General features: G+C 37.2%; 1 protein-coding gene across 1 annotated transcript in view; it reads right to left on the bottom strand.

The window, feature by feature from the left end:
• DTNB (dystrobrevin beta) overlaps positions 1–26,623 on the bottom strand; it is a 221,397-nt gene that overhangs the window by 166,092 nt on the left and 28,682 nt on the right. Inside the window, exons 4-5 of the mRNA XM_065890926.1 lie at positions 11,852–11,937; positions 1,520–1,674 (exon numbers count right to left, since the gene is read on the bottom strand). Of these exons, the coding sequence (XP_065746998.1) occupies positions 1,520–1,674; positions 11,852–11,937 (241 nt within the window). The remainder of the gene's footprint in view (positions 1–1,519; positions 1,675–11,851; positions 11,938–26,623) is intronic.

Below are 26,623 nucleotides of genomic sequence, written 5' to 3'. Positions count from 1 at the left end.
GTAACACAATCATAGTAGGGGACTTTACCACCCCACTTTCACCAATGGACAGATCATCCAAAATGAAAATAAATAAGGAAACACAAACTTGAAATGATACATTAAACAAGATGGACTTAATTGATACTTATAGGACATTCCATCCAAACAAAATACACTTTCTTCACAAGTGCTCATGGAACATTCTCCAGGATAGATCATATCTTAGGTCACAAATCAAGCCTTGGTAAATTTAAGAGAATTGAAATTGTATCAAGTATCTTTTCCAACCACGATGCTATGAGACTAGATATCAATTACAGGAAAAAACCTGTAAAAGATACAAACACATGAAGGCTAAACAATACACTACTAAATAACCAAGAGATCCCCGAAGAAATCAAAGAGGAAATCAGAAAATACCTAGAAACAAATGACAATGAAAACATGACAACCCAAAACCTATGGGATGCAGCAAAAGCAGTTCTAAGAGGGAAGTTTATAGCAATACAATCCTACCTCAAGAAACGAGAAAAATCTCAAATAAACAACCTAACCTTACATCTAAAGCAATTAGAGAAAGAAGAACAAAAACTCCCAAAGTTAGCCGGAGGAAAGAAATCATAAAGATCAGAGCAGAAATAAATGAAGGAAACGATAGCAAAGATCAATAAAACTAAAAGCTGGTTCTTTGAGAAGATAAACAAAATGGATAAACCATTAGCCAGACTCATCAAGAAAAAAGGGAGAAGACTCAAATCAACAGAATTAGAAATGAAAAAGGAGAAGTAATAACTGACACTGCAGAAATACAAAGGATCATGAGAGATTACTACAAGCAACTCTATGCCAATAAAATGGACAACCTGGAAGAAATGGACATATTCTTAGAAAAGCACAACCTTCCAAGACTGAACCAGGAAGAAACAGAAAATATAAACAGACCAATCACAAGCACTGAAATTGAAACTGTGATTAAAAATCTTCCAACAATCCGGGGTTCCCTAGTGGCACACTGGTTGAGAGTCTGCCTGCCGATGTAGGGGACACGGGTTCGTGCCCCGGTTCGGGAGGATCCCACATGCCGCGGAGCAGCTGGGCCCGTGAGCCATGGCCACTGAGCCTGCGCGTCCGGAGCCTGTGCTCCACAACGAGAGAGGCCACAGCAGTGAGGGGCCCGCGTGCCGCAAAAAAAAGATAATTAAAAAAAAACCTCATTAGGGAGAGTAATATATGTCTAGCAGCAATAAGATAAATACTTTACCTTAAACATTTTTCTTGAAATTTTTAGTAATTTAAAATATTTCAACTGTTATCATTTTTTCAGAAAAGACTTCCCTCCCCTCTTCCAAGAAAAGAGTTCTCAGGTGAATTTTTAACCCCCCTCTCTTCTACATCCTCTCCTCTGACTTAAAAGTTATTTTCCCTCCCCTACCCAAGACCTATGTTCCTAGAGTGAAGCAATCTGGCGAAATCTGACAAAAGGTGGAGGGATGGATGAGAGCTCTTCTAATCCTAGATTCTATAAACCCATCCTTACCTGCTGTGGAAAACAGGTGCGGACTGAGTGCTCTGTGTAACCAAAAGATGGCCCTTCAAAGACAGCTGTTGGGAGCTTCAGAACTTCCTTCAGAAACTGGTCAAACTTGCTAAATATCATTAAACCACTGGAATCGGACATCTGGGAGAAAACATCTATGAGAACAAAACCAAATAAAGTCAAACTATAAGGAAATATCAACTCTTTATAAACAGCTCTATGTCATTTGTATACCAGTCCAAAAGCATCATTAAAAAGTATCATAAAGTTGTTATGACTTTTAGTTAACACGAATTCTCATTCTCATTAACACTGTGTGGTTACTTTGCTGATGAGGCCCCTCTTTCCCACCCACTTAATATTCTACCTAAACATCACATAACCACTCATGTACGTCTACCTACCTACTCTTTTCGAGCATACATAACCGGATAATGTATAACTTTTTATTTTATCTATTTACACCTCACTTTATTCCAAGAAGAATTTGTAGCAGCATATCTTTATCTCTTACATTTGTGTACGTATTTATATAAGACATATACATCTTTGAGTGTATGAATATATTTGCATATTGGTGATAGGGTATGAAAGAAATTGTATTGTATTTGCATATTATTATACTAATGATGTAATATATTCCTGTGCAGTATGTTTATTTAGAATATTCCATTTAGTAAGTCCCAGAGTAGAATAAAAAGAACTCATATAATCTCTTGTATCACAAGATACTCTGATACTATAAGATCCTATTTTTATGTAAAGTCTGACCCAAGCAGCTAGAAAGACAGTTCCAGTAATACTACTATTTCTTTATCTCCTTGTAGAGAGTTTCCTATCTCCAGTTAGTTATTTCTCTCTTCTCACTCATAATTGGGGAGAAAAAGAAAAATAACCAGGAGCTCAAAACAACTTGACAACTTTAACCTAACTAAGCTTTCTTTTCAAACTATTCAGCTTTCTTACAAACAAATCAGTGAGTTAAATATGCAGAGAAAAATAATTTCCTGAGGCCTTTCCAAACATGGCACTTTTCAAAATCATATTCTGGGCTTCCCTGGTGGCACAGTGGTTGAGAGTCCGCCTGCCGATGCGGGGAACACGGGTTCGTGCCCCGGTCTGGGAAGATCCCACATGCCGCGGAGCGGCTGGGCCCGTGAGCCATGGCCGCTGAGCCTGCGCGTCCAGAGCCTGTGCTCCGCAACGGGAGAGGCCACAGCAGTGAGAGGCCCGCATACCACAAAAAAGAAAAAAAATCATATTCTATATATTCATAATGAACAGATATATTAGAAATACATATGTATCCCAAAGCACCAGATACAGGGAAAAACCACCATTAAAATACATTAATCAAACAAAGATAAAATTTAGATCAAGTCCACAGGGTAACTTTTAAGGTATTAGAAAACAGGAAATTATCAAGGAATGAAAATCTCCAGTACATTCCTCTCATGAGAGCTGCTAGCTTGTAGTTGAGGGAAAAGAATTAAATACCCATGAGGTGGGGAAAATCCAACAAGAGGCTAAAAGAAGTATGGTCCTAGTAGAAAGTAAAATCAATTAATTAACAAATATATACTAAGTTCTTACTAAGTAGTCCAAGTGCCAAGTACTCTGCTAGGTGTTTTGAAAAACAACAAAGAAGTATGATACATGGTCCTTATCCCCCCCAAGAAACTTTCAACATAGCTGGAAAAAATAAGATACACATGAAGCAAAGAAGAATAAAGCACTAAGCTGACTCTAAATAGAACAGAAAGAAGGGAGGCATAAGATATTTGTTAAACCTCACCATTTGCCTGGCACCACAACAGGTAACTATGGCTGAGTCTGCTGTAGACACCCAGTATTCTTATCTCCTTCCTTGGTAACGGAACACTAATTTTATTTTGTGCAGCAATGTACCCAACTAAGAGATTAAACTTTGAAGCCTTCTTCTAACAAGTTGCAGTCATATGACTAGGTGTCTGGACAATGAGACTATAAGCAGAAGGGTTGTGAGAGACTTCCTAGAAGGCTAGTTTTAGGCAGCTTTTTAAAGAAAGCTGACTGCACTGGAAATAGACCCTTTCTTCCTTCCTCCTTTTGCTATCTGGAATGCAGCTATGATGGCTGGAGCTTCCAGCAGCCACCTTGGACTATGTGGTAATCTCAACTTTTAGATAGATAGAAAAGGAAGATATAGAAAGCCTGGGTCCCAGATGAACATGAAACTATCATACCAGCCCTGGACTACATACTCCTGGACTTCTTTTATATACGAGAAAAATAAACTTCAACTTTTGTTTAAAATACTGTTACCTTGGTTTTTGCTTTCATGTAGCAATCCCCAATATTAAGTACTACTATAGTTTACTAAACATTACCTCATTTTACTGTCACGAAAAGGTGTGTATGTACACATGTGTATGCACATAACTGTTAAATTTTAGAGATAAGGAAAGTAGCTTAAAAAGGTTAACTTTCTTAAGGTCAAAAGTTACTAAGTGGCTAAATCAAGATTTAAACCCACACTTATCCGACTGCAAAGACATTCCATTACATCACACTTCTTCAAAATATAGTGCAGAATAGACACAAAAACACATAGGGGGCTTCCCTGGTGGCACAGTGGTTGAGAGTCCACCTGCCGATGCAGGGGACACGGGTTCGTGACCCAGTCCAGGAAGATCCTACATGCCGCGGAGCGGCTGGGCCCGTGAGCCATGGCCACTGAACCTGCACGTCCGGAGCCTGTGCTCCGCAACGGGAGAGGCCACAACAGTGAGAGGCCCACGTACCACACACAAAAAAAAGAAAAGTATGTTATGAATGAAAACTTTGAAAGAGGAAACAATTTGGATTTGGTTTAAAAATGCTGAAGTAGGGAAGAAATATTTAGAAAGTTAGGTTTCAAGAAAATTAGACTGTTAATGATTGGCAGAATGAATAAAAGAGGAAGAATAAGATTGGCGACATCAACTAGAAAACCCTGTAAATAATGCACAAGTAAGAAAGTGAGAGTCAGAATTACAGGAGTGACAGTATTGAGGGGAGGGCTTGGTCAACTCCAAGACATTTCAATGCAGGAAACTGAAGATGATGGCAAACTGGATTAGAGAATAAAGGAATTTCTAAAATTAGGATTATTTTAAGCTTCTAGCTCAGAAAAATGCTGACAACCCTGACTGAAATAACCAAATTGAAGATAAAGACACTTAGCTTCGAACATAACTGTATTTGAACTAATCAGCAAATCTCCAAGTAGAACCATCCTGCAGGCAGTTAGAAGCAGAGTACGGGGCCGCAGTTCGAGACAGCAGATACAGAGTTTTGAAGACATTGCCAATTATGTGAATAACTGATGCCCTTTGAAGGAGGGAAGAGCATCATGACTTAATTTTCAAATAGCTGGCTGCTGTTCTCATAATGAGGAAAATAATCATCCATGAAATCTGAATGAAAACTAAGGGGAAATAGGGGATGTGGCAGACACTGCAAGGTGCCTACTACTCAGTATCTATTTTCACTCCCGAACTGAACTCTGATTAGAATGGCAATGTGTTCCCCTTAAAAATTACTTCCCAGACTCTTGTGTACGTCGTAATTCTGAAGTGAATTTGTGGAAAAGCTTTTGCTTTCCTGATAGAGGCATCTCTTTCTTCTTTCTACTTAAAATGAGAATAAGGCACAGTAAAGAGCAGTCACTTATAATCCTAGGAGGAAAGCCATATGGCAGAGCAGGAAGACAGGAGGAACCCAAGTCTCTGAGGACATCCCTGAGTCATGGTACCAACCTTGAACTTGCCAGCCTCTGAATTTATTGTTGCATGAGAAAAATAAATCCCAATGGTTTTATGCCACTGTTAGTCAAGTTTTCTGTTGCCACTCAATGTATTGATAATGGAGAAACTAGCAAGTTAATGGTAGAAATATTCAAGACCAGAGACTTCAGCTGCCAAGTATATATTGATAAATACACATATGTATAGCTTCCAATCACAAAAACATACGTGTATACATGCACACCACCAAATCTATACCTAACTCATTCAGAGCAATAAAGGAGTGATTAGATAGTGAAATGACTAACTTCCCCCTCAAAAAAAGTATTACTTTCAGTTATACTTAGTTACTAGGTCATAAAATAGATTCAAAGTAGTAAAAAAAATTTTAATCAATGAAAAAAGAAACTATAACTTAATAGGCCCACATTACACTAGTAAGAGAACAAGCTGAAACATGTTTGTTGGTTGGTTGGTTTTAAAAGAAAAACTGGTAGACCTCAAAACTATTAAGTAATTACTTAGAAGTCATGACTTCTAGAGTTACTTGTTTAAAACAGTGTTTTTGTTTATTTTTAGATTAGGCTTCTCATACCTGTAACAAAAACACTGAAAATAATTGCTTATTTTTTATTGTAAATGAAATATAACAATGAATCTAAGTGTGATTTACTATATACATATAAAAATACCTTACCAAAGAAATAAATAAGAGACAATTTAATAAAAACTTCCCCCAAATTAAACTAGTCCTTTCATTAAAGCCCTAAACCCTTCTGGCATTAAGGGAATAAACTGCTTCCCAGATCACTGGTTAATTTCCCCAATAATTCTCTTTCTATTTATACATCTCTGAAAGAAAGTATGCTAATTTCCCATTAGTTGTTTCCAGATAAAAATACAGGCTTTCTCCCTTGTGAAAAACCCACAATCAAGCCCTTACACGCACACGTGTACAAACTTTTTAAAATATTCTGTCCTTTGTGTAGTGGCAAAATAATGTTATTATTCTACCATCTTCACATATGTTTCAAATTTTTTTCTGGTGATAATGACCCTGGCTTTACTCAGTGCATCTATCCATCTATCCACTCGCCTCTCATCCCCACATGACCAACCATATACTTTTGAAAGATGATAGGGCTGTTTACAATAAAGATTCAAGTCTATAGAAAAGAAAGCCATTTTCTTCTATATGTTAGTTTTCCTGGCAAACGTCTCTCATCTTCTCCTGTCATCTTTCTACCAACTGAGCAACCTAACCCACAAAAAATGTATACACATCTGCATGTTTATAAATATCTGTATGTAACTAAATCCAAGTGCATATTTTATTCCCAAACTCATGAATATTCCTACATCATTCATTAAGTCAGAGTGAGGCTGGAGGATGGGATTCAGCCATGCTTTGGGCTTCTAGTGTTGATTGAGTCAGAACTACCTTAGACAAGTCTCCAGGCCTTCCTTGGTTTTTGTTTATCTTTTTCTTTTTTATAAAATGCAGATGTACAACTCATTTTTTACTTGCTTCTAGCTTGAAAACATTTTGGTTATATGAGAAATGTGAAATATGGGCAAGTATTCAGATTAAAGAGTCACTTCAGGCTAATGAAGTGAAGAGATGATTAACAGAAACCAGTCAGGATAAATACGCAGTGACAGGTGGTTAGAAGACTGTAAGAGAGGATGCTAAATTTTGAACAGGTGAAACTGCTTAATTATAACTTCAAAGGTTGGCTCCCTACAGTCTGTTAATGAAACATCAAGGAAGTAAACAATTGAAATGTCAGAACTGCCAGTTCTGAGAAAAAACACCTCAGGTCATCTTTTCTCTGGCTGCACAAAGTGTGGTCTATCAAAAACACGCAGAAGCGCTTCCCTGGTGGCGCAGTGGTTGAGAGTCTGCCTGCCAATGCAGGGGACACGGGTTCATGCCCCGGTCCGGGAAGATCCCACATGCCGCGGAGTGGCTGGGCCCGTGAGCCATGGCCGCTCAGCCTGCGCTTTCAGAGCCTGTGCTCCGCAACGGGAGAGGCCACAACAGTGAGAGGCCCGCGTACCGCAAAAAAAAAAAAAAAAAAAACACGCAGAAACAATAAGTAATATAAATTATTATTATAAAACCATTTTTATGCTATAGCCCAGAGAAAACACCTAACAGTGTTATCATTTTGGTATATTTCTTTCTTTTCCTATGTGCATAATAAATTTTTATTTAAAACTAAATCACATTTATGCATTTTGATCTGAAGCATATTTTTAAAGGCAGTATATTCAATCGTGTCAGTATCCCAAAGTGTAACTGAGCTTTCACTTTTGGACACTAAAGCTGTTTTAAGTCTTCATATATTATAAAAAGTGTTGCAACAAATATATGTAAAACCTAGGGTACACCACTGATTAATTCCTCATGATAAACTCAAGAAGCGGGCTGAGTCACTGGATACAAATATTCTTATAGCCTTTCTGACGCTCTGTTAGACTGCCCTTCAAAATGGTGGCACCAGTTTTCTAAAGGATTTAAAAATAAATTGCATGAATCATCTGCTCCTATCTTTCAGTGCAAGACAGATGGGGTTTGCGTAAGAGATAAGTTTCTTAGAAAACAGCAGAATTAGACAAAGTAAATAAATCACATAGTTAAATTAGCTGATAATTAGTATGGTTTAATAAATAATGCGTTTTACAGTCTGTAAATTTTGTTTCTCTGAGTTATTTTTTGGGTTTCTGACATTACTGAGTTTTCATCATGCTGATAATCAAAGCCTGTACTCTGATCATAAATCATTGGTATTTAGAATCCTGACTTAAGTTGCCTTTGAATCTAGGATACAGTCCCTAATGGCCACAACAGTTAACCATTTATCTATAAATGAATGATACCTGGGGACAGAAACTCTCTTAAGAGAGACCTGAGAAGTCTAATTAAGAAATGTTTCTGGACTTCCTTGGCAGTCCAGTGGTTGGGACTTTGCCTTCCAATGCAGGGCGTGCAGGTTCGATCCCTGGTTGTGGAGCGAAGATTCCACACTGCCTCATGGCCAAAAAACCAAGATGTAAAACGGAGGCAATATTGTAGCAAAATCAATAAAGACTTTTAAAAAAACGGTCCACATCAAAAAAATCTTAAAAAAGAAAATGTTTCAAACTAAAAACACAAGTATTGGTTAAGACATTTTAAATGCCACCTTGACACTAAAACAAGCAAACAAAGACAGATCAAGGAAAAAGGGGAAAAAATTAAAGGAAAAAATTCTAAAATAAGAGGTAAAAAGATAAAAGTAGAAATGCTGAGGCATATTCCATAAATTAGAAAACTCAATGGGAACATTAACAGAGGTAACAGAAGTAGAGTCAGTGGCAGGAGGCTGCAGAAACTAAGAACAAAGATGAGGGAACAAGTAGGAAGAAAAAAGTGAATAAATGGTCAAATATCATTTTATGTTACAATACAGTGTTATAGCTACCTTCTTATACACGATTATTCAGGCATCTCAACTAAGTAGGACATAGCTATGACTAGAAAGCAAGTGAAAAAGGATTCTCACAATAGCCAAAACTACCAAAGTGAGTGCTTCTCTCAATACGAGTAATCACTTCGTCCATACTCTAACAGAATAGAATGTTAAGAAGGCTGGTTATGTTCTCTCTGTCAGTAGCATATGAAAAGTAAATCAGAAGCAAAAGGAGATTGCTTGAGACGGGTACACTGATAATACCATCACATTTACCAGAGATAAAGGACATGTACACACACATACACACGCATACACCATCACCACCACCACCAATGACAAAAAGTTCAAAAGCTGAAAAAACACAGCAGTCTGAAAACATGAGAAGGGACAAACAACCCAGAGCCTCACAATTAGCCCTAAATGCATCAGAGAATGACATCCCTAAGAGATGAAAAATATTTAAATTATGATCAGTGAGCTCTGTTTAAAACAGAAGGCACAGACCACACTTAAAGCAGTTTCCACCCTAGATGATTAAAACAAAAAAGTGGAGATAGGCTTCAATACCTGAAAGTGTTACTTAGGTTAAACATCTCACTCTCTAGTCAAGATAATTACAGTACAATAAAAATAATGAAACGGGGGGACTTCCCTGGTGGCACAGTGGTTAAGAATCCACATGCCAATGCAGGGGACACTGGTTTGATCCCTGGTCTGGGAAGATCCCACATGTCACGGAACAGCTAAGCCCGTGAGCCACAACTACTGAGCCTGCGCTCTAGAGCCCAAGAGCCACAACTACCGAGCCCACGTGCCACAACTACTGAAGCCCGCGTGCCTAGAGCCCATGCTCTGCAACAAGAGAAGCCACCGCAATGAGAAACCCACAAACCTCAACAAAGAGTAGCCCTCACTCACTGCAACTAGAGAAAGCCCACGCGCAGCAACGAAGACCTGACGCAGCCAAAAAAAAAATTAATTTTAAAAAATAATGAAACAGATGGTAAAGAAACTTTAATTTTGAACGTGAAGAAGATAAAGAAACCAGATTTTAAATCTATCTGAATCATGTAAACATGCTATTAAGTGACCTAGTGTGGCTTGTATTTCCGTACACAATGTGTAACGATATGGTGTTGAGAGCACACTGACGTGTCACATTTGCCTAGGTATGCGTACTTTTGTGCCACTTGAATACTGGTCACTTGTGCTCCTCTAAGAAATTCAAAAGCCACATAAACAAACAAAAAACTCACCTGCTATCACCTGGATCCCTTCAATACTTCACATAGAACTAGGATTTGCACCTTTTCACTAAGAGTTACAACAGAGAGCTGCAGTAATTTTAGTTCTCAATCAACAATTTATATTTGGCAAAATTTTAGCACTTACTATGGGCCAGGTACCAGCTCTATGTAAATGTAGCAAATTTAATCATAGAAACTTAAAGAGTCCAGAATCATCTAGAATGTGCAGTTATATAATCAATTTTCTATTTTCAACCAGTTTCTCCAGTCCTAATAAAAATGGCAATGTATATTTCTTTATCTGTTATCATCATCGTTAAAAAACAGACAAAATCCCAACTTTGTTTTTCTCTGTGAATGATATAATTTTATCTGTATTATATTATCATCCTCAGAAAAACACGTTAGAATTAAGAAAATGTTAAGAAATTTCAGCCCAAAAGAGTAATATTTTGAGATACCATGTGAAAAAAACTCAGAAGAGTATTTAAATAAAACTATACTTTTTTTTCTGCCAAAACTTTGTTTTACAATGCAGCTGATTTTGAAATGAGATAACCAGATAACACTGACCAAATATACTAAGACCTTTCTTTAGACATCTAAATCTATATCTAGTGAGCCTTCTAGCTTTCTAACTTTTAATGTCATGGTAACATGTAAGAAAAAGCACAGAAAACAAACATGCACCCATGAAGTAATCTTGCCCAAAAGCTTGTACTTGAATCTGTTGAAGGCTCTGTATCTTTCAATTAAAACAAAAAATGTAGGGCACAGAGGAACATCACGGGGATGCAATCATCAAAATCTAGTCCATGAGAAATGCCACAAGACAGATGACCCAGTTTCTTCAACAAATCAATTCACAGGTTTTCTCAGCACTTCATGAAAACCCACAGCTTCAATCTCACCTCTGTGAAACCTGCTAGAGTTTCTTACTCCATGGATACTCGTATTAGGGCACTTTGAATGTGTGTCTCCCACTACAGGATGAGCATAGTGGAGTACAAAAGAGTAGCTTAGAAAGGGCTCTGAAGCTACAGCCTGAGTTGAAATCCCAGCTTCGCCCCCTCAGTTAACTCATCTATAAAACAGAGAAAATACCACCTGCTGCTCAAAGAAATTTTAAGGATTCAGTGAGAAAATATATGTACAGCACCTAGCACAATGCTTGGCATATCTTAGGCAGTGAAGGACTATCTAATGAGTGAATAAATGAAAATGATAAGCAGAAAAATTAAGTAACTGTGAATTTTATCTCCTTCAACTTCAACTAACCACCTTCTAATAGTATCTAGTGAACAGTAAAATGCCAAAATGGTAAACAGTAAGAAAAAAATTAAGGAAAGATAAGTGAATAAATAGGTTATCGATTTCTAAATAACTACACTTGAATCTAAGGTACTAAAAAACAGTTTAATCATAAGAAATACCACCTGATAAAGCATCGGGTAATTAAGAAAAGAGCTAAACTTGACCAAACCCGGTAAAAGTGATGAAATTTATTTTCTAATTAAAAGTGATCAACAAATCACCTTCAAGCATAATTTTTAACAATATGGAAAACATTTTTAAAGAAATTTTTAAACGTCCACATTACTATTCTGAATTTTTTCAGAGTTTTCTTGTTTTAACCTAAAAAAAAAATTAAAAAATTAATTCAACCAACTTTTCCATCTGAACAGTAGGTGGCATAACTTACATACTCTGAGCCAGTTGCTGTAAAATGAGTGGTATGGTAGTAAAAAAAACAAAAAAGTTCAATAGACCATCATCCAAAATTCTGAAAACATTTATTTAAAAGTGTTTAAAAGTCCTAATTTGAAAATAAAATCTTTCAAATAATATAAAAATACTTACATCTCAATTTGTCCAGCATTTTTCCACCACACATGGTTGCTAACATAGCTTTAACTGAAAATACCGTCAACTTGCCTCGGCCCTCACTGCAAAATAAATTATATTAGAAATAATTGCTATCTGGAACCACAAAAGCAATCAAATGTATCACCAGTAAATTGATTCCTGCCCTTCTGTTACAATATTACCACATTTAGAAACCTTGGATTCTTTTTTTCCTTTACAGAATTAAGGCTTCACATATGCTATGTGAACAGTGTTAAAACTAACCTGGTTTATTTGGCAATGAGTTTAGAAACACCCTATAAAGCAATTTCTGTTGGCTTTGTAGGCAAAGGCCAAATGAATGAACCTAAAAAACATCCTACCAACTTAGCCCATTAAATCCACAGCTGAGGTGTTTAAGTATTCAAATCTGAGGCACCACCTGGTTTGAGTAATAATTCAGAAGTGTGTTCTTCCATCAGGATATTATAACAACAGTTTATTGTTACGTACTAAGGCAACAGGATGCATGTTGCTATAAAGATTTTATACTACCTTCATCTTTGCTTGCTTTCACTGTAACAACCTTTATGTTACCATGTGTTTATTCTAAGAAGTTCATCTGTCTCATCTGAGACATCTGTGTCAGATCTCCTGCCACCACTGTGAGAAAAGTGAAGGGGAAGGGACAGTATTATGAATTCTTCTTCAGGAACTAGAAAGATGAAATGTAGACCATAAATGAACTACTCAAAGTGACGCTATACACCACCTGCAGAGCCAGGACAATAGCAGCAAGGCCCCAACCCCTGTGGCCACTGCTCCAACCATTCAACTATGTCCTGGTTTCAGAGAAGATGAAAACTTCACTAGCCGGTTTTTAAAGTCACATATGTAAATTAACAACGGGCTTTTGTGTTAATTTTATAAAGCTTGTGCTTACAAAGTTTCACAGTGACTTAGAGTAAAATACCTTTGCAATAATGAGAACTATATCATCTTGGTTTTGAAAAGAAAATGTCATCCTATTTATATTTACTAATGGTCCTAAGAGTATCTCCTATTTTCCAAACCTTTTTGTATACAGTAAGATCACATCTGAAAAAAGGCAAATGGTCAACAAGCCAGAAACTTCTCAGTGAAAATACTGCCAGGAGACACCAATGTTTGTTACAGTTGATTTTTAACTATTACATCTCATTAAGTTTACTCATAAGATAAAACAGGAATTCCCCCAAAACTAGCTAAAATTAGAATGGTACTTTTAATATACATAGATCATCAGAAATACAGATTCTGTTCCATGTCTTATATAGCACCTGGCAATATATCACCTGGAAATGATAAAAAATAGTCCTATGTCAAATATTCATTGTACGATATGAGCAACGTGAGTGTCTATAAAGAGCAACAACTGTGTTAAAAGTGATGGATTTCCAAGACTGATAGAGACCTTTTACAATGGACATTTCTTTTTGGTCGCCAACCATCCAAACGCTGAGTCTACATTTAAGCACACCCTACCTTATATGACAAGTATACACCCCACTACCAAAGTATGAAGAAGGAAAAAAAAACACTTTCCCATCTCCCTTTGAAACTAAGACAGGGGCACATAATACAAGCTCTGCCAATAAGATGCACCGCTCTAGACTTCAAATAGAAAACAATTAACTGGCAGAAGTAAGAACCCCAAAGAATCCACGTGGCGAGGATGTCAGCAGTAGGAGCAGTTACATCCAGTATCCTGAGAGCTGGGACAGAGATGCTCATGGCAGCAACCACAGCCGAGCATCAGTGGCTTTTGGAGCACAAGCAGTATCTATGTCCAGCTTGGTGGCAGAGGGACTTCCTGAGACCAGTTTTGTGGTATGATTTTGAGCTTTGTTCTTGGCAGTGTGGTCATCAAGCCTACTTTGCCAACCTTCTTAGAAAGCTGACTGGTCACCCATATCCTTTTAATGAATTAGCTAGAGATGGTTCCTACTGCTTACAACTAAGAATTCTGATGGGTGCAGCTTCTATCCTGAAGTAAAGTGGCCCAGAAAGAAGAAGTGACAAAAGAAGGTATTCCTGAAGCTCAAAGCGAGAGTAAGCAAGCCTGATGACCAGCAGAGCAAGGATGAGGAGCAAGTGCTCACCAGCAGAAAACTCAAGCCTTGCTGCACAGCTAACGACACTTTTTAAGGTAAACTTCCTCGGAACATTTTTTGCAGACACAGATTTCATGACTTAAGAATACCCAGGAAATTCCACAGGGGAAAGTAAAAACTAATCTTAAAAGAGATTTCCACAGAAATCAGGATACTGATTACCTCTAGGGGAAGAGAGAGGAGTTGTAACACAGAAAGGAGAACACAAGGGGCTTCTGGGGTGCTGACAACATTCTATTTCTTGGCCTCTGGAGTATTTATATGGATATTTGTTTTACAGCAATTCATTAAACTGTACTTTGTTTTAGGTATTCTTCCGTAGGTGTTTTCTATTTCTGAATAAAAACTGTTTTAAAAAATGAATCCCGGGACTTCCCTTGTGGTCCAGTGATAGAGAATCTGCCTTCCAATGCAGGGGACGTGCGTGCGATCCCTGGTCAGGGAACTAAGATCCCACATGCCACGGGGCAACTAAGACCACGCATCACAACTACTGAGACTGCGCACCTCAACTAGAGAGCCTGCGTGCCGCAAACTACAGAGCCCACGTGCTCTGGACCCTGCGCGCCACAACTAGAGAGAGAAAACCCCCATGCCACAACTAGAGAGAAGTCTGTGCGCCACTACGAAGAGCCCACGCCACAACAAAAGATCCCGCATGCCTCAATGAAGACCTCGCATGCCACAACTAAGACCCAATGCAGCCACAAAAAGAAATTTAAAAAAAAAATTTTTTTTAATGAATCCTGAGGGACTTCCCTGGTGGCGCAGTGGTTAAGAATCCACCTGCCAACACAGGGGACACGGGTTCCAGCCCTGGTCTGGGAAGATCCCACATGCCGCGGAGCAACTAAGCCCATGCACCGCAACTACTGAGGCTGCGCTCTAGAGCCGGCGTGCCACAAATACTGAAGCCCGTGCGCCTAGAGCCCGTGCTCTGCAACAAGTGAAGCCACTGCAACGAGAAGCCTGCACACCGCAACGAAGAGTAGCCCCTGCTCACAGCAACTAGAGAAAGCCTGTGCACAGCAGCAAAGACCCAACACAGCCAAAAATAAATAAATAAATACTAAAATTTATTAAAAAAAAAAAAAAGAATCCTGGGAAAGTGAGGGTTACCATTACTAGACAAAGGTAATGGTTTAAAGGAGAGAATAATGAAAGGGAAAAATACAGGCTAAAAAACATTTAAGATATATAAACTGCAATGCATAAAATTTTCCATAATGAAAATTTCCATAATAAAATATATAAAAAGAATTAAAACATTAAAAACCCCAAGGCCCTGGCCCCAGCTTTAGATGTCTATTAATAGAAGACTGGCTATTTAGGCTATCATAAAAAAGATTAAAAAACATATGAAAAATAGAGAATTATATCCAAGATAGATTACTTAAAAAAAAAAAAGAAGGCATGGGACAAAATAATTGCTAGAATGCAATCTAGCAATTATGTTAAAAAGGAGAAAGTAAAAAAATATTTTCATATATTTGTATATGCATAAGCTGTCTGAAAGGATACTGACAAAATAACATTAATTGCATCCAGGGTCAAAAGCAGGCAGCCAAAGGAAAGCAATGAAAGAGTGGGCACTATTCACTTTATAAATATTAAATGTTTATACTAGAAGACAAGGTTCTTAAGCCAATAACCTAAGCTTCCATCTGAAGACTCAAGAAAAAGAACAGCAAATTAAACCCAAAACAAGCAAAAGGCAAAAAATAATATGAGTAAGAACAGAAATCAATGAAATTGAAAACAGGAAATCAATACAGAATATTAATGAAACCAAAAGCTGGTTCTTTGAATAAACCAATAACATCGATAAATCTCTAGCCAGACTGACTAAGAAAAGACACAAATTACCAATATCAAAAATGAAAGAAGGGATATCACCACAGGTTTTCTAAACATTACAGAAATAATAAGGAAATATTACAAAAACTTTATGTCCATAAATTCAACAACTTAGATGAACTGGAGACACAAACTACTCCTTGAAAAATAGAAACTATTAAAGCTCACTCAATAAGAAATAGGTAGGGCTTCCCTGGTTGCGCAGTGGTTAAGAATCTGTCTGCAGGGCTTCCCTGGTTGCGCAGTGGTTAAGAATCTGTCTGCAGGGCTTCCCTGGTGGCGCAGTGGTTGAGAGTCCACCTGCCGATGCAGGGGACACGGGTTTGTGCCCCGGTCCAGGAAGATCCCACATGCCGCGGAGCGGCTAGGTCCGTGAGCCATGGCCACTGAGCCTGCGCATCCGGAGCCTGTGCTCCGCAACGGGAGAGGCCACAGCAGTGAGAGGCCCGCGTACCGAAAAAAAAAAATCTGCCTGCCAATGCGGGGGACACGGGTTCAAGCCCTGGTCCGGGAAGATCCCACATGCCACAGAGCAGCTAAGCCCATGCCACAACTACTGAGCCTGTGCTCTAGAGCCCACGAGCCATAACTACTGAGCCCATGTGCCACAACTACTGAAGCCCACGTGCCTAGAGCCCGTGCTCCAGAACCAGAGAAGCCATGACATTGAGAAGCCCGTGCACCGCAATGAAGAGTAGCCCCCGTGTACTGCAACTAGAGAAAAGCCCACGTGCAGCAACGAAGACCCAACGCAGCCAAGAATAAATGAATTTTTAAAAAAAGAAGAAACAGGTAATCTGAATAGGCCCATATCCATTACAGAAGTTGAATCTGTATTTTTAACCCTTCCAAAAGAGAAAGCTCCTCATTCAGAGATCTGTACTGGCAAATTCTAAACATTTAAAAAAGAAATAATTGCAGTTCTACTCTCTTCCAGGGAATAAAAAAGGAGGGAACACGTCCCAATTCTTTTATGAGGGCCAGCATTATCCTGATAACAAAAACGCATACATACATTACAACAAAAGAAAATAAGAAGTCGGTATCCCTCATGAACCCATACACAAAACCTTCAACAAAATGTGAGCAAATTGAATGTAGCACTATATATAAACGACTTAAAAATCACAACCCAGGGGGCTTTGTCCCAGTGATGTAACACTAGTTTGACATTTGAAAATCAATCAGTACAAAGAGAAAAGCTATGCGATCATCCAAATAGATGCAGATGACAATACTCAACATCCATTCTTGATAAATACTCTTGGAAAACCAGGAAAAGAAAAGAATTTCCTCAGTCTGATAATGGGCGCCTTCAAAAAAAAAAAAACAGCTAATAACATCATACTTAATGATGAAAGACTAAGTACTTTTCCACTGAGATCAAGAACAAGTCAAGGATGACTGCTTTCACTACTAGAATGCAATACCACACTGAAGAACACAGCTGGTGCAACAAAGTTAGAAAAAAATATAAATGCATACAGATTGAAAGTTTGAAAATAAAATTATCTACTCCAGACAATATGACCTTCTGTGTAGGAAATCCCAAAGAACCTACAAAAGAAATATATAGAACCTACCAAAACACTACAATAAGGGACTTTAGCAAGGCTGCAGAATACAAGGTCAACATAAAAAAGTTCAAATTTCTATAAATTAGGAAAAGAAAATTGGAAATACAATACCACCAAAAATACGAAAAACAGATAAATTTTTTTAAACTTATGTTCAGGATGTGTATGCTGAAAACTACAAAATACTGATGAAAGAAATCAAAGAAAATGTAAATAGATACACCATGTTCATGAAATGAAAGACAATATTGTTAAAATGTCAATTCTCCCTAAACTGATCAGAATCCTGTTATGATTCAATGCGATCCCAAATTCACAACAGGATATTTTTGTAAAAATCAACAAGATGATTCTTTGTATTTCCTTAGAGTTCTAGATCCAAATCTCAATAAGGTATGAGAATAGAAGATACTATTCAGAGGCCTAAACCCCACCCTGTTCTTGGTACTTTTAAAAAGTTCCTCATGTTATTTTAATATGCATCCAAAGCTAAGAACTACCAACACAGAGCTTCGAATGCAATTCTAAGACTTTGGCTTGTATTTCACAGGCAACAATAAATCAAAGGACATGACCAAAGATGAAAGAGAATTGATCATATTGTGTTTGATCTAAACAACTTTAGGTTCACAGTTTCACCTACCAAAAGGTTTATTCACCCTTCGAAAGGAAATATTAATATAAACAAGTTAATAAATGATATATTTAAAGATACTCATAAATATTTATTAAAGATATTTATATAAAAATCTAAGTATAACAGCATGAAGACACAATCATCCAATAAAATTAGTGAATGGGTAGCCTCACAATTCTTCCTCAAATCATGTTATTTTTATTTTTATTCAAAAAGAAAAAAAGTTAGCTCCCTCCTTGCAACTATTTGCTTTTGTAGGTCAAACTTCAGCATTTACTCCTTTGCTCTGAATGCTTTTCTTGGCATTGAAATCCCTCAGTCTACTTTAAGCCTAACTACAACTTCCTATAACTGCCCCCAAACACAGCAAAGCCAAAGTGGCGCTTTTACTTCTGTAATGTTCGGTTGGAGCTCTGCATTCTTCCTCTGCAATTAGAGGCAGTAGGGAGAAGCTGCAGTCACTTAGCAGCCTAATCCCCTATGATTCCGTCCTTTATCTGACTGATTACTTCTTGGAAAAACTCATTCTTGATCCTTCCCACCATACATCTGAATTTAATCCACATACCCTGGTCAAGTTACATTTAAAACTGAATAGTCAGCTGCCCCTGGCCATCGCACATATAACCTCACCAACATCCATGTTTTCAGTACTTCCAAAGTCAAGTCCAAGTTCATACCAGAATCAGTTCTCTTCAAACAAGATCTGGAAAGATCTTTAACCTGGTTTCATCATAAAAAATGTGAGTCACTTCAAATCTGGCCTAGCTGGAAAGTTGGGTATAACTTTTTTTTTAAGGTATTTAAGGTGTAACACAATTAACAATGAATATTAACCCCTACAGGTAATATGTGTTGAAGATGACAGCAGAGAGGAAACTTATTATTTTAACCCCACCCACACAGAATCCTTCCGGGGAGCACCCTCCCTCAATAAGGAACGTGATGATTCTCTGTCTCAGACTTCTCTGCACGATTCACCTCCACAGACCCATCATTTTAGAGTCTGACAATAAACCATGCCCATGACTTCTAAAGAGAGTTCTTATCACCCAACACTGAGAAAACACCATGATCAGCTCTGCGCCAAGCTAAGCAAGCAGTGAGTCCCCCTGAATAAACACTGTTGAGTTGTGACATGCAGGGGCCTTCAGAAGTCTCTGCACTCCTCACTTGTGCCGCCTGGATGGGAATTTGCTCATTTCAGTTTAGTAAAGTCTCAAATTTTTTGACATTTAAACTAACCCCGGGACTTCCTTGGTCGTCCAGTGGTTAAGACCCCGTGCTTCCAATGCAGGGGGCGGGGGTAGATGCCTGGTCGGGGAACTAAGATCCCACATGTCACACAGTGTGGCCAAAAATATATGTATATATTTAAACTACTGTATATAAAATAGATGACCAACAAGGACCTACTGTATACCACAGGGAACTACACTCAATACCCTGTAATAACCTATCATGGAAAAGAATCTATAAAAAGAATGCATGTATGTGTATGTACGTGTGTCACTGAATCACTTTGCTGTACACCTGACACCGGCACAACATTGTAAATCTACTGTATTCAATAAAAAATTTAAAAAAATAAACCAACCCAAACTGGATGGTGTTTATGGCTTTGCACTATCTAATAAGAGCTTGCTATTCAAATGAATACTTTTGAAAACAGGACTGTAGGGAGCACTGTTTACTTAAGAAAACAAGCTGTTTCTACACTTTTGGCAAACAACTGTCAATGCTGTCAACCATAAATGAGTACTTCTCGCGTGAAAAATAGACTTCTACTTCAGAAACAGTATTACCAGTCCAATTATCGCACGTAGCTAAAAGTAATGAGAGCATTTCTCCTTGGTTTTCGAAAACTCATATTTTTCCAATTAATCTTAATTTACAAAACTTCACAGTGAATGGATTATGCAATAATCAACGGCAAATCAAGAACCCACTTGACAAATGTCAAACAGTTTAATCAAGTAAAATCAACACAGAATATTATTCAAATTTACCACAATCAGAATGCCTGCTAATTTTCATTTCAATCTTACAAATACTTACTAAGAATCCGGCATTATACACTTTGCTGTACAGCAGAAAATAACACAACATTGTAAAGCAACTATACTCCAATAAAAATTAAACAAAAAGAATCCAGCATTACATTTATTGAGGAATCAAAGAAATATAAGGTAGAATCTCTGCTCTCAGAGACTTTCAATCTTATTTGTATAATTACAAAGCAGTTGAGAGCATCATACATTCGAAAGTCAAAATAATGATACAGATAAGTACTACAGGTCATCTTAGGGATGAAAATGGGATTGGTGATTATAAGGAAGGCTACAGGGTAGGTAAAAACCAGGGGAGGTGGGGCAGGAGACCAACCAAAATACATGGAGAGAAGAAATGAGCATGTCATATTGGAAAACCTGAAAAGTGCCTCAAGTAGCTTAATTAGAGTTTGGTGTGAGCAGGGAATTAAGGACTGACAGAAACTGAGGCATACAAACTTCATTCAAAAACCACAGGGAATCTTTGAGGGTTTCCGAGGTGGGAAGTTGCATGATGAAAATAGTGTCTTAATCAGATTACTTTGGAGGTGAGTACTGAATGGACTGGGGAAGTCTCTCTCTTACTTCCTCTCTCCTTTTCAGAGAAAAACAAAGACAAAGAAAAAGCAACACTCAGAAAAAGTATTCCTCTTGCCCTTTCTTTAAAAAAAAAATTATAAAAAGGAAATAATAAAATAAGACCAAAACAGCAATCCAAAAACTTTTTTTAAATCTGAAATATTAGCTAATGGTCAAACCCTTTGCAGGTCTGCATATCCTGAAATCAAACAGAGTCCTTCTTGAAAATTGGCACAAATGCATGAATTCTCTTGGGAGAGAAGAAAAGCTACAAAATTTAAAGAGTAAGTAAGTGATGGGAAAAGTAATAAGTAAACTTAGAAGTAATTCTGCGACCAAGCACTTAGACTGGGGCTCGGTGAACTGGTTTTGGTGATGTCACATCACGCAATCCACACGACAGCGGCATCCTGAAGGGTAGGGGATGTCGTGAGGGCACACGGGCTCCACTCCTCCTCTTCCACCAAAGTGGCTGTTTGTCTCCATTGTGCAATAGGTTTCCCCTTAGGATTTCACATTTTTAAAACATTCAAGACCCCTAGCTCGTTCTCCACCATCCCCTGGAAATTTCCTTAAAAAGCTATGATCAGATCTTTCTAAGAGTTAAATGTGCTACTATCGAGGGCATCAAAACCTTCCCATTCAGCTCTAGTTCTCTCCTATTTTTTTTTCTCTCCTATTTTTATTTGGTTTTTTCCTGTCATCTTGAATCCATCAAAGAACAAGCAGGGATATTAGTAAATACTGTATATAAATAAATGAAATGTTTGTGTTTCCCAGGAAATTATAGTTTTGTTTAAAAATCACTAATGAGGAAGACTATAACCCAATATTATCCTTTTTCAGCAATGTCCATTCCATAATATGCTAGCTGGGCACATTTGGAATTTAAGGAATACATTTCCTTTTACTTAAAGTGAACTAGTTTGGTTTTGCTTTTTTTTTTTCTTTTATATTGCTTTATTTTTTGCATCCAGTATTAAAAGGGAACTATGGAAACTTTCAACATATCCAAATTAAACTGCTAAAACAAGATTTTAAAATAGTTCTCAGCCGTATTTCCAAACTACACAGGAACTTTTTTCATATAAAATCACCATAAATTAGACATATAAAAGTCTTTACCCTAAAGGAATCTTTAGATTGTTCAAATTTGAGAGAATGTGTTCTACTGTTATTTTAGATGGTAAACAAGAACCCTGAGCCTTTCATTGATACATTCAATATTGATATGCTTTGAAGATTTTATCCAAGCCTAGTTTCATTAGATATGTGATTTTTAAAATAGGTTTGTTCCATTAAAGGTGGAATTTCATTATATCTCAGAACCAACATGTTTGGTGAAGGCCAGAGACTCTTTTACAAAACAAATCCTGATGAAAAAAATAAGAGGGAAAATAAGGTTCAATAGTCAGATAAAGTGTAAAAGGAATTTCTCAGGAAGTCATTATAGAACATTTTTCTTTCTTACACAGGGAGTGGAAAATGCAGAATACAATAATTATCCAAGAAGAATGCCCTATCAGGATTAAAATATAAAAGTTTACACCAGCAACTCAAAATGAGATAAGTCTTGTAGAAACTAAATCTTTTGTCAGAAATCACATGGCCTGATCAAGAGCTGGTACCAGGCCTGCCCCTACAGCACCATGATTACAAAAAGAGGCCCATATACATATGTCTAAATATTAAAGTTATCAATCAAGCTAATAGATTAATTAAAATATGTTCTATCTCTGTACAATGACTAATATACCTTCAAAAGGGCCTGGAAAGTCAAATTCAAATCTAGGATTCTGAGCCACTTCATGCCCCCACATGGGGAGAGTCTGGCCCCCTTTTCCTGCCACCTCCAACACACCCCATACTTCAAAGAACCATATATGCATGTGGACACTCCAGCCCATGTGTCCATGTTTTGCCCACAGCCACTGCAAATATCCAACCCAAGACCACTCCTCGGACCCAGGGGTACAACTACCTTAAAAAAAAAATCAACGAACAGGACAACTTATACCAGTTTCAAAAGCATAAGTATTAGAACAAATGGACCGGGAACTTAAAAATAAACATAAATATATCAAAGAGACATATGAAAACAGACATTTTCAGGGAAATGCAAATCAAAACCACAGTGGGATTTCACCTCATGCATCTTAGAATGGCTATCATCAAAAACAATAAATAACAAGTGCTGGTGAGGATCTGGAGAAAAGGGAACCCTTGTGCACGGCTGGTGGGAATGTAAACTAGTGCAGACACTATGGAAAACAGTATAAAAATTCCTCAAAAATTTAGAAACAGAACTACCAAATGATCCAGAAATTCCATTTCTGGGCATTTATATGAAGAAAATGAAAACACTAACTCAAAAAGATACATACACCCTCACGTTCACTGCACCATTACTTACAACAGCCAAGACATGGAAGCAATCTAAGTGTCAATCAATGTATGACTAGATAAAGAAAACATGGTGTGTATGTATGTGTATGTGTATATATACATATACACATACACATACATACATACAATGAAATATTAGTCATAAAAAAAGAAAGAAATCTTGCATTTGCAACAACACGGATGGACTCCGAGGGCAGTATGCTAAGTGAAATAAGTCAGAAGGGAAAAGACAAATACCATATGATCTCGCTTTTGTGTGTAAACTAAAAAAAATATTTTTTAATTAAAAAAAAAAAAAGAAATCCCCAGTTCAGAGATATAGAGAACAGACTGGTGGTTGCCAGAAGCAGGGGGTGGAGGGTGGGCAAAATGGATTAAGGGGGTCAAAACATACAAAATTCCAGTTATAAAATAAGTAAGTCATGGGGATGTCATGTACACCATGGTAACCATAGCTTAAAATACTGTAGTGTATATTTGAAAGTTGCTAAAAGAGATCTTAAAAGTTTTCATCTCAAGAAAAAAAACTTTTTATAACTATGTATGGTGATACACGTTAACTAGACTTACTGTGATGATCATTTTACAATATATAGAAATACTGAATCATTATGTTGAACACCTGAAACTAATATAATGTTATATGTCAATTATATTTCAATAAAAAAATAGAAATAATAAAAGTCAAACTAAAAGAGAGATTAGCAATATGAAATAAGAACCATAAATCATGAAAAAGAATGAATCAGATATTCTAGGTTTGAAAAATACAACAGCTAAAAATTAACATAACAGATGAGACAAACAGTAGAATGACTCTAAACAAAGAACATATTAATGAGTAGAAATGCAGACTGATAAACTCTTCTAAAAGGAAGCAGAGAGGGCTTCCCTGGTGGCACAGTGGTTAAGAATCTGCCTGCCAATACAAGGGGCACGGGTTCAAGCCCTGGTCTGGGAAGATCCCACGTGCTGTGGAGCAACTAAGCTTGTGCGCCACAACTACTGAAGCCTGCACACCTAGAGCCCCTGCTCCACAACAAGAGAAGCCACGACAATGAGAAGCCTGAGTACCACAACGAAGAGCAGCCCCCACTCACCACAACTAGAGAAAGCCCATGCACAGAAATGAACACTCAATGCAGTCAAAAATTAATTAATTTAAAAATAAAAATAAATAAAAGGAAAGCAGCAAGGTACAGAATTGAAGCATATGTGAGAAACAATAGGATACAGAGGAAGTAAATATGACAACATTCCAAAAAAGAGAAAAAAGAAATAAAAACAGAGGAAATATTTGGTAATGGCAGACTAGTTAATTCTGATCACCTCTTCCTCTGAGGAAAAGTAGTAAAGATGGGAAAAAAAATTTTTAATCTCCCTGAATGCAAATGAGGACTAACAACTGAGTTACCTAATACAAAGGAACTGGATGCCCAGGGAGGTGAGTGCAACAACTGAAACTACTTTTTCCATGCAAGGGATTTTCTGATTTCAGAAGGGAACCAGAAAAGCTGAAGTACAGAGTAGTAACTCTTTGATAGTATTAAGGGGCTAGAAGAGAGATGTGGAACGTTGAGTCCTGATGAAACTGCCTACTCCTGCTCCCATTACTCTGGGTTGAAAGCCCAAAGGCTGCACCTAAAAGCACTAGTGTGCAGAAGTAAAACAGGGCCTCACATGGGCTGAACTGCAAATAACTCAGGTGCTTCAGGACTGTTATGGTCTCCAGGCACCTGGCAGAAGAAAACATAAATACAAAAAAAAAAAAAAGAAAAGAAAACATAAATACTCTCTGTAGGAAAACATTATCCTAGGCCTCAAAGTATTTCTGCAAATAATTTTGCAATATATTTCTCACATAATAAAAAATAACAAGGCAGAGAGGAAGTAAGATGACATGAACGAAAAACAGAAATAGCAAACAGCACAAAAAGAACCATAGGGAACCTAGATATTGGATTACAAGCACAGATCTTACAGTAACTCTGCTTATTATATTTAAGGATTATGAGATAAGAATGATGCATCTGGCATTATGGTAATATTGCTGAAAACCAAAAGAAAATAAAGAATATCTTAAGAGTTGCCAGAGGAAATTGACAGATTACCATCAAAGCAGCTAAAATTATATCCACTATTGATTTCTCATCAGAAATTATGGAAGCTAAAAAAATACTACAATATTCTTAAGATATTGAAAGAAAACAATTGTCAACCAAAAACTCATATATCAAATGAAAATATTCTTAAAGTATGAGAATGAAATTTTCAAACAAAAATTAAGACGACGTGCCACAATCTAACTTGCAGAAAGGAAATGCCAAAAGGTGTTCTTCAGGAAGAAAGAAAAGAATTCCTGATGGAAGCTTAAAAATGCAGAAGCAAGTGAAAAACAACAAAACTAGTATATTTAAAATTAAGCAGACACTATTTTATTATAGTCAACATCATTTAGTTTACCTATAAATTAAAATGATGCTTACTGTTTAAAAAAATTAATAAGGCCTGCTTGATTTTAAATATATATAAAATAAAAATACACAATCTCAATGACATAAAAGAATGGGTAAATGAAATTAAAGCGTCCTAAAACCAAAATGGTATAGAGACACATCAGTCTTTGTATTACCTGGAAAGAGAGTAATGGTACCAATTAATCTTAGACTTTGAAAAATCAAGAATACATACTGTAATCTCTAGGGTAAAAAGAGAGAGATGAAGGGAGAGCCTACAGATTAAAAGAATCTCAAAAGAATATCAACTGCAGGGAGACCTTCAAGATGGCAGAGGAGTAAGAAGTGGAGATCATCTTCCTCCCCACAAATACATCAGAAATACATCTACATGTGGAACAACTCCTACATAACACCTACTGAAGGCTGGCAGAAGACCTCAGACTTCCCAAAAGGGAACAGATGCCCTCAGGCGACCTATAAGCAGAGGCAGGGCCAAATCCAAAGCTGAACCCCGGGAGATGTGCGAACAAAGAAGAGAAAGGGAAATCTCTCCTAGCAGCCTCAGGAGCAGCAGATTAAATCTCCACAATCAACATGATGTACCCTGCACCTCTGGAATACCTGAACAGACAACAAATCATCCCAAAATTGAAGCTGGTAGACTTTAGGAGCAACTGTAGACTTGGGGTTTGCTTTCTGCATCTAATTTGTTTCCGGTTTTATGTTTATCTTAGTTTATATTTAGAGTTTATTATCATTGGTAGATTTGTTTATTGATTTGGTTGTTCTCTTCCATTTTTGTATAGATAGATAGATAGATATAGATATATACCTTTTTTTTCCTTTTTCTCTTTTTGTTAGTGTGTATGTGTATGCTTCTTTGTGTGAGTTTCTCTGTATAGCTTTGATTCAACCATTTGCCCAAGGGTTCTGTCTGACCGTTTTTTTTTTTTTTTCTTTTTAGTATAGATTTTAGCACTTGTTATCATTAGTGGATTTCTTTTTTGGTTTGGTTCTCCCTTCTTTCTTACTTTCTACTTTTTTATTATTTTTTAATTATTTTTATTA

This window comes from Phocoena phocoena, chromosome 14 (assembly GCF_963924675.1).
Source record: "Phocoena phocoena chromosome 14, mPhoPho1.1, whole genome shotgun sequence".
In the NCBI taxonomy this organism is placed as follows: Eukaryota; Metazoa; Chordata; class Mammalia; order Artiodactyla; family Phocoenidae; genus Phocoena; species Phocoena phocoena.
This window is presented reverse-complemented; position numbering and strand designations above follow the sequence as displayed.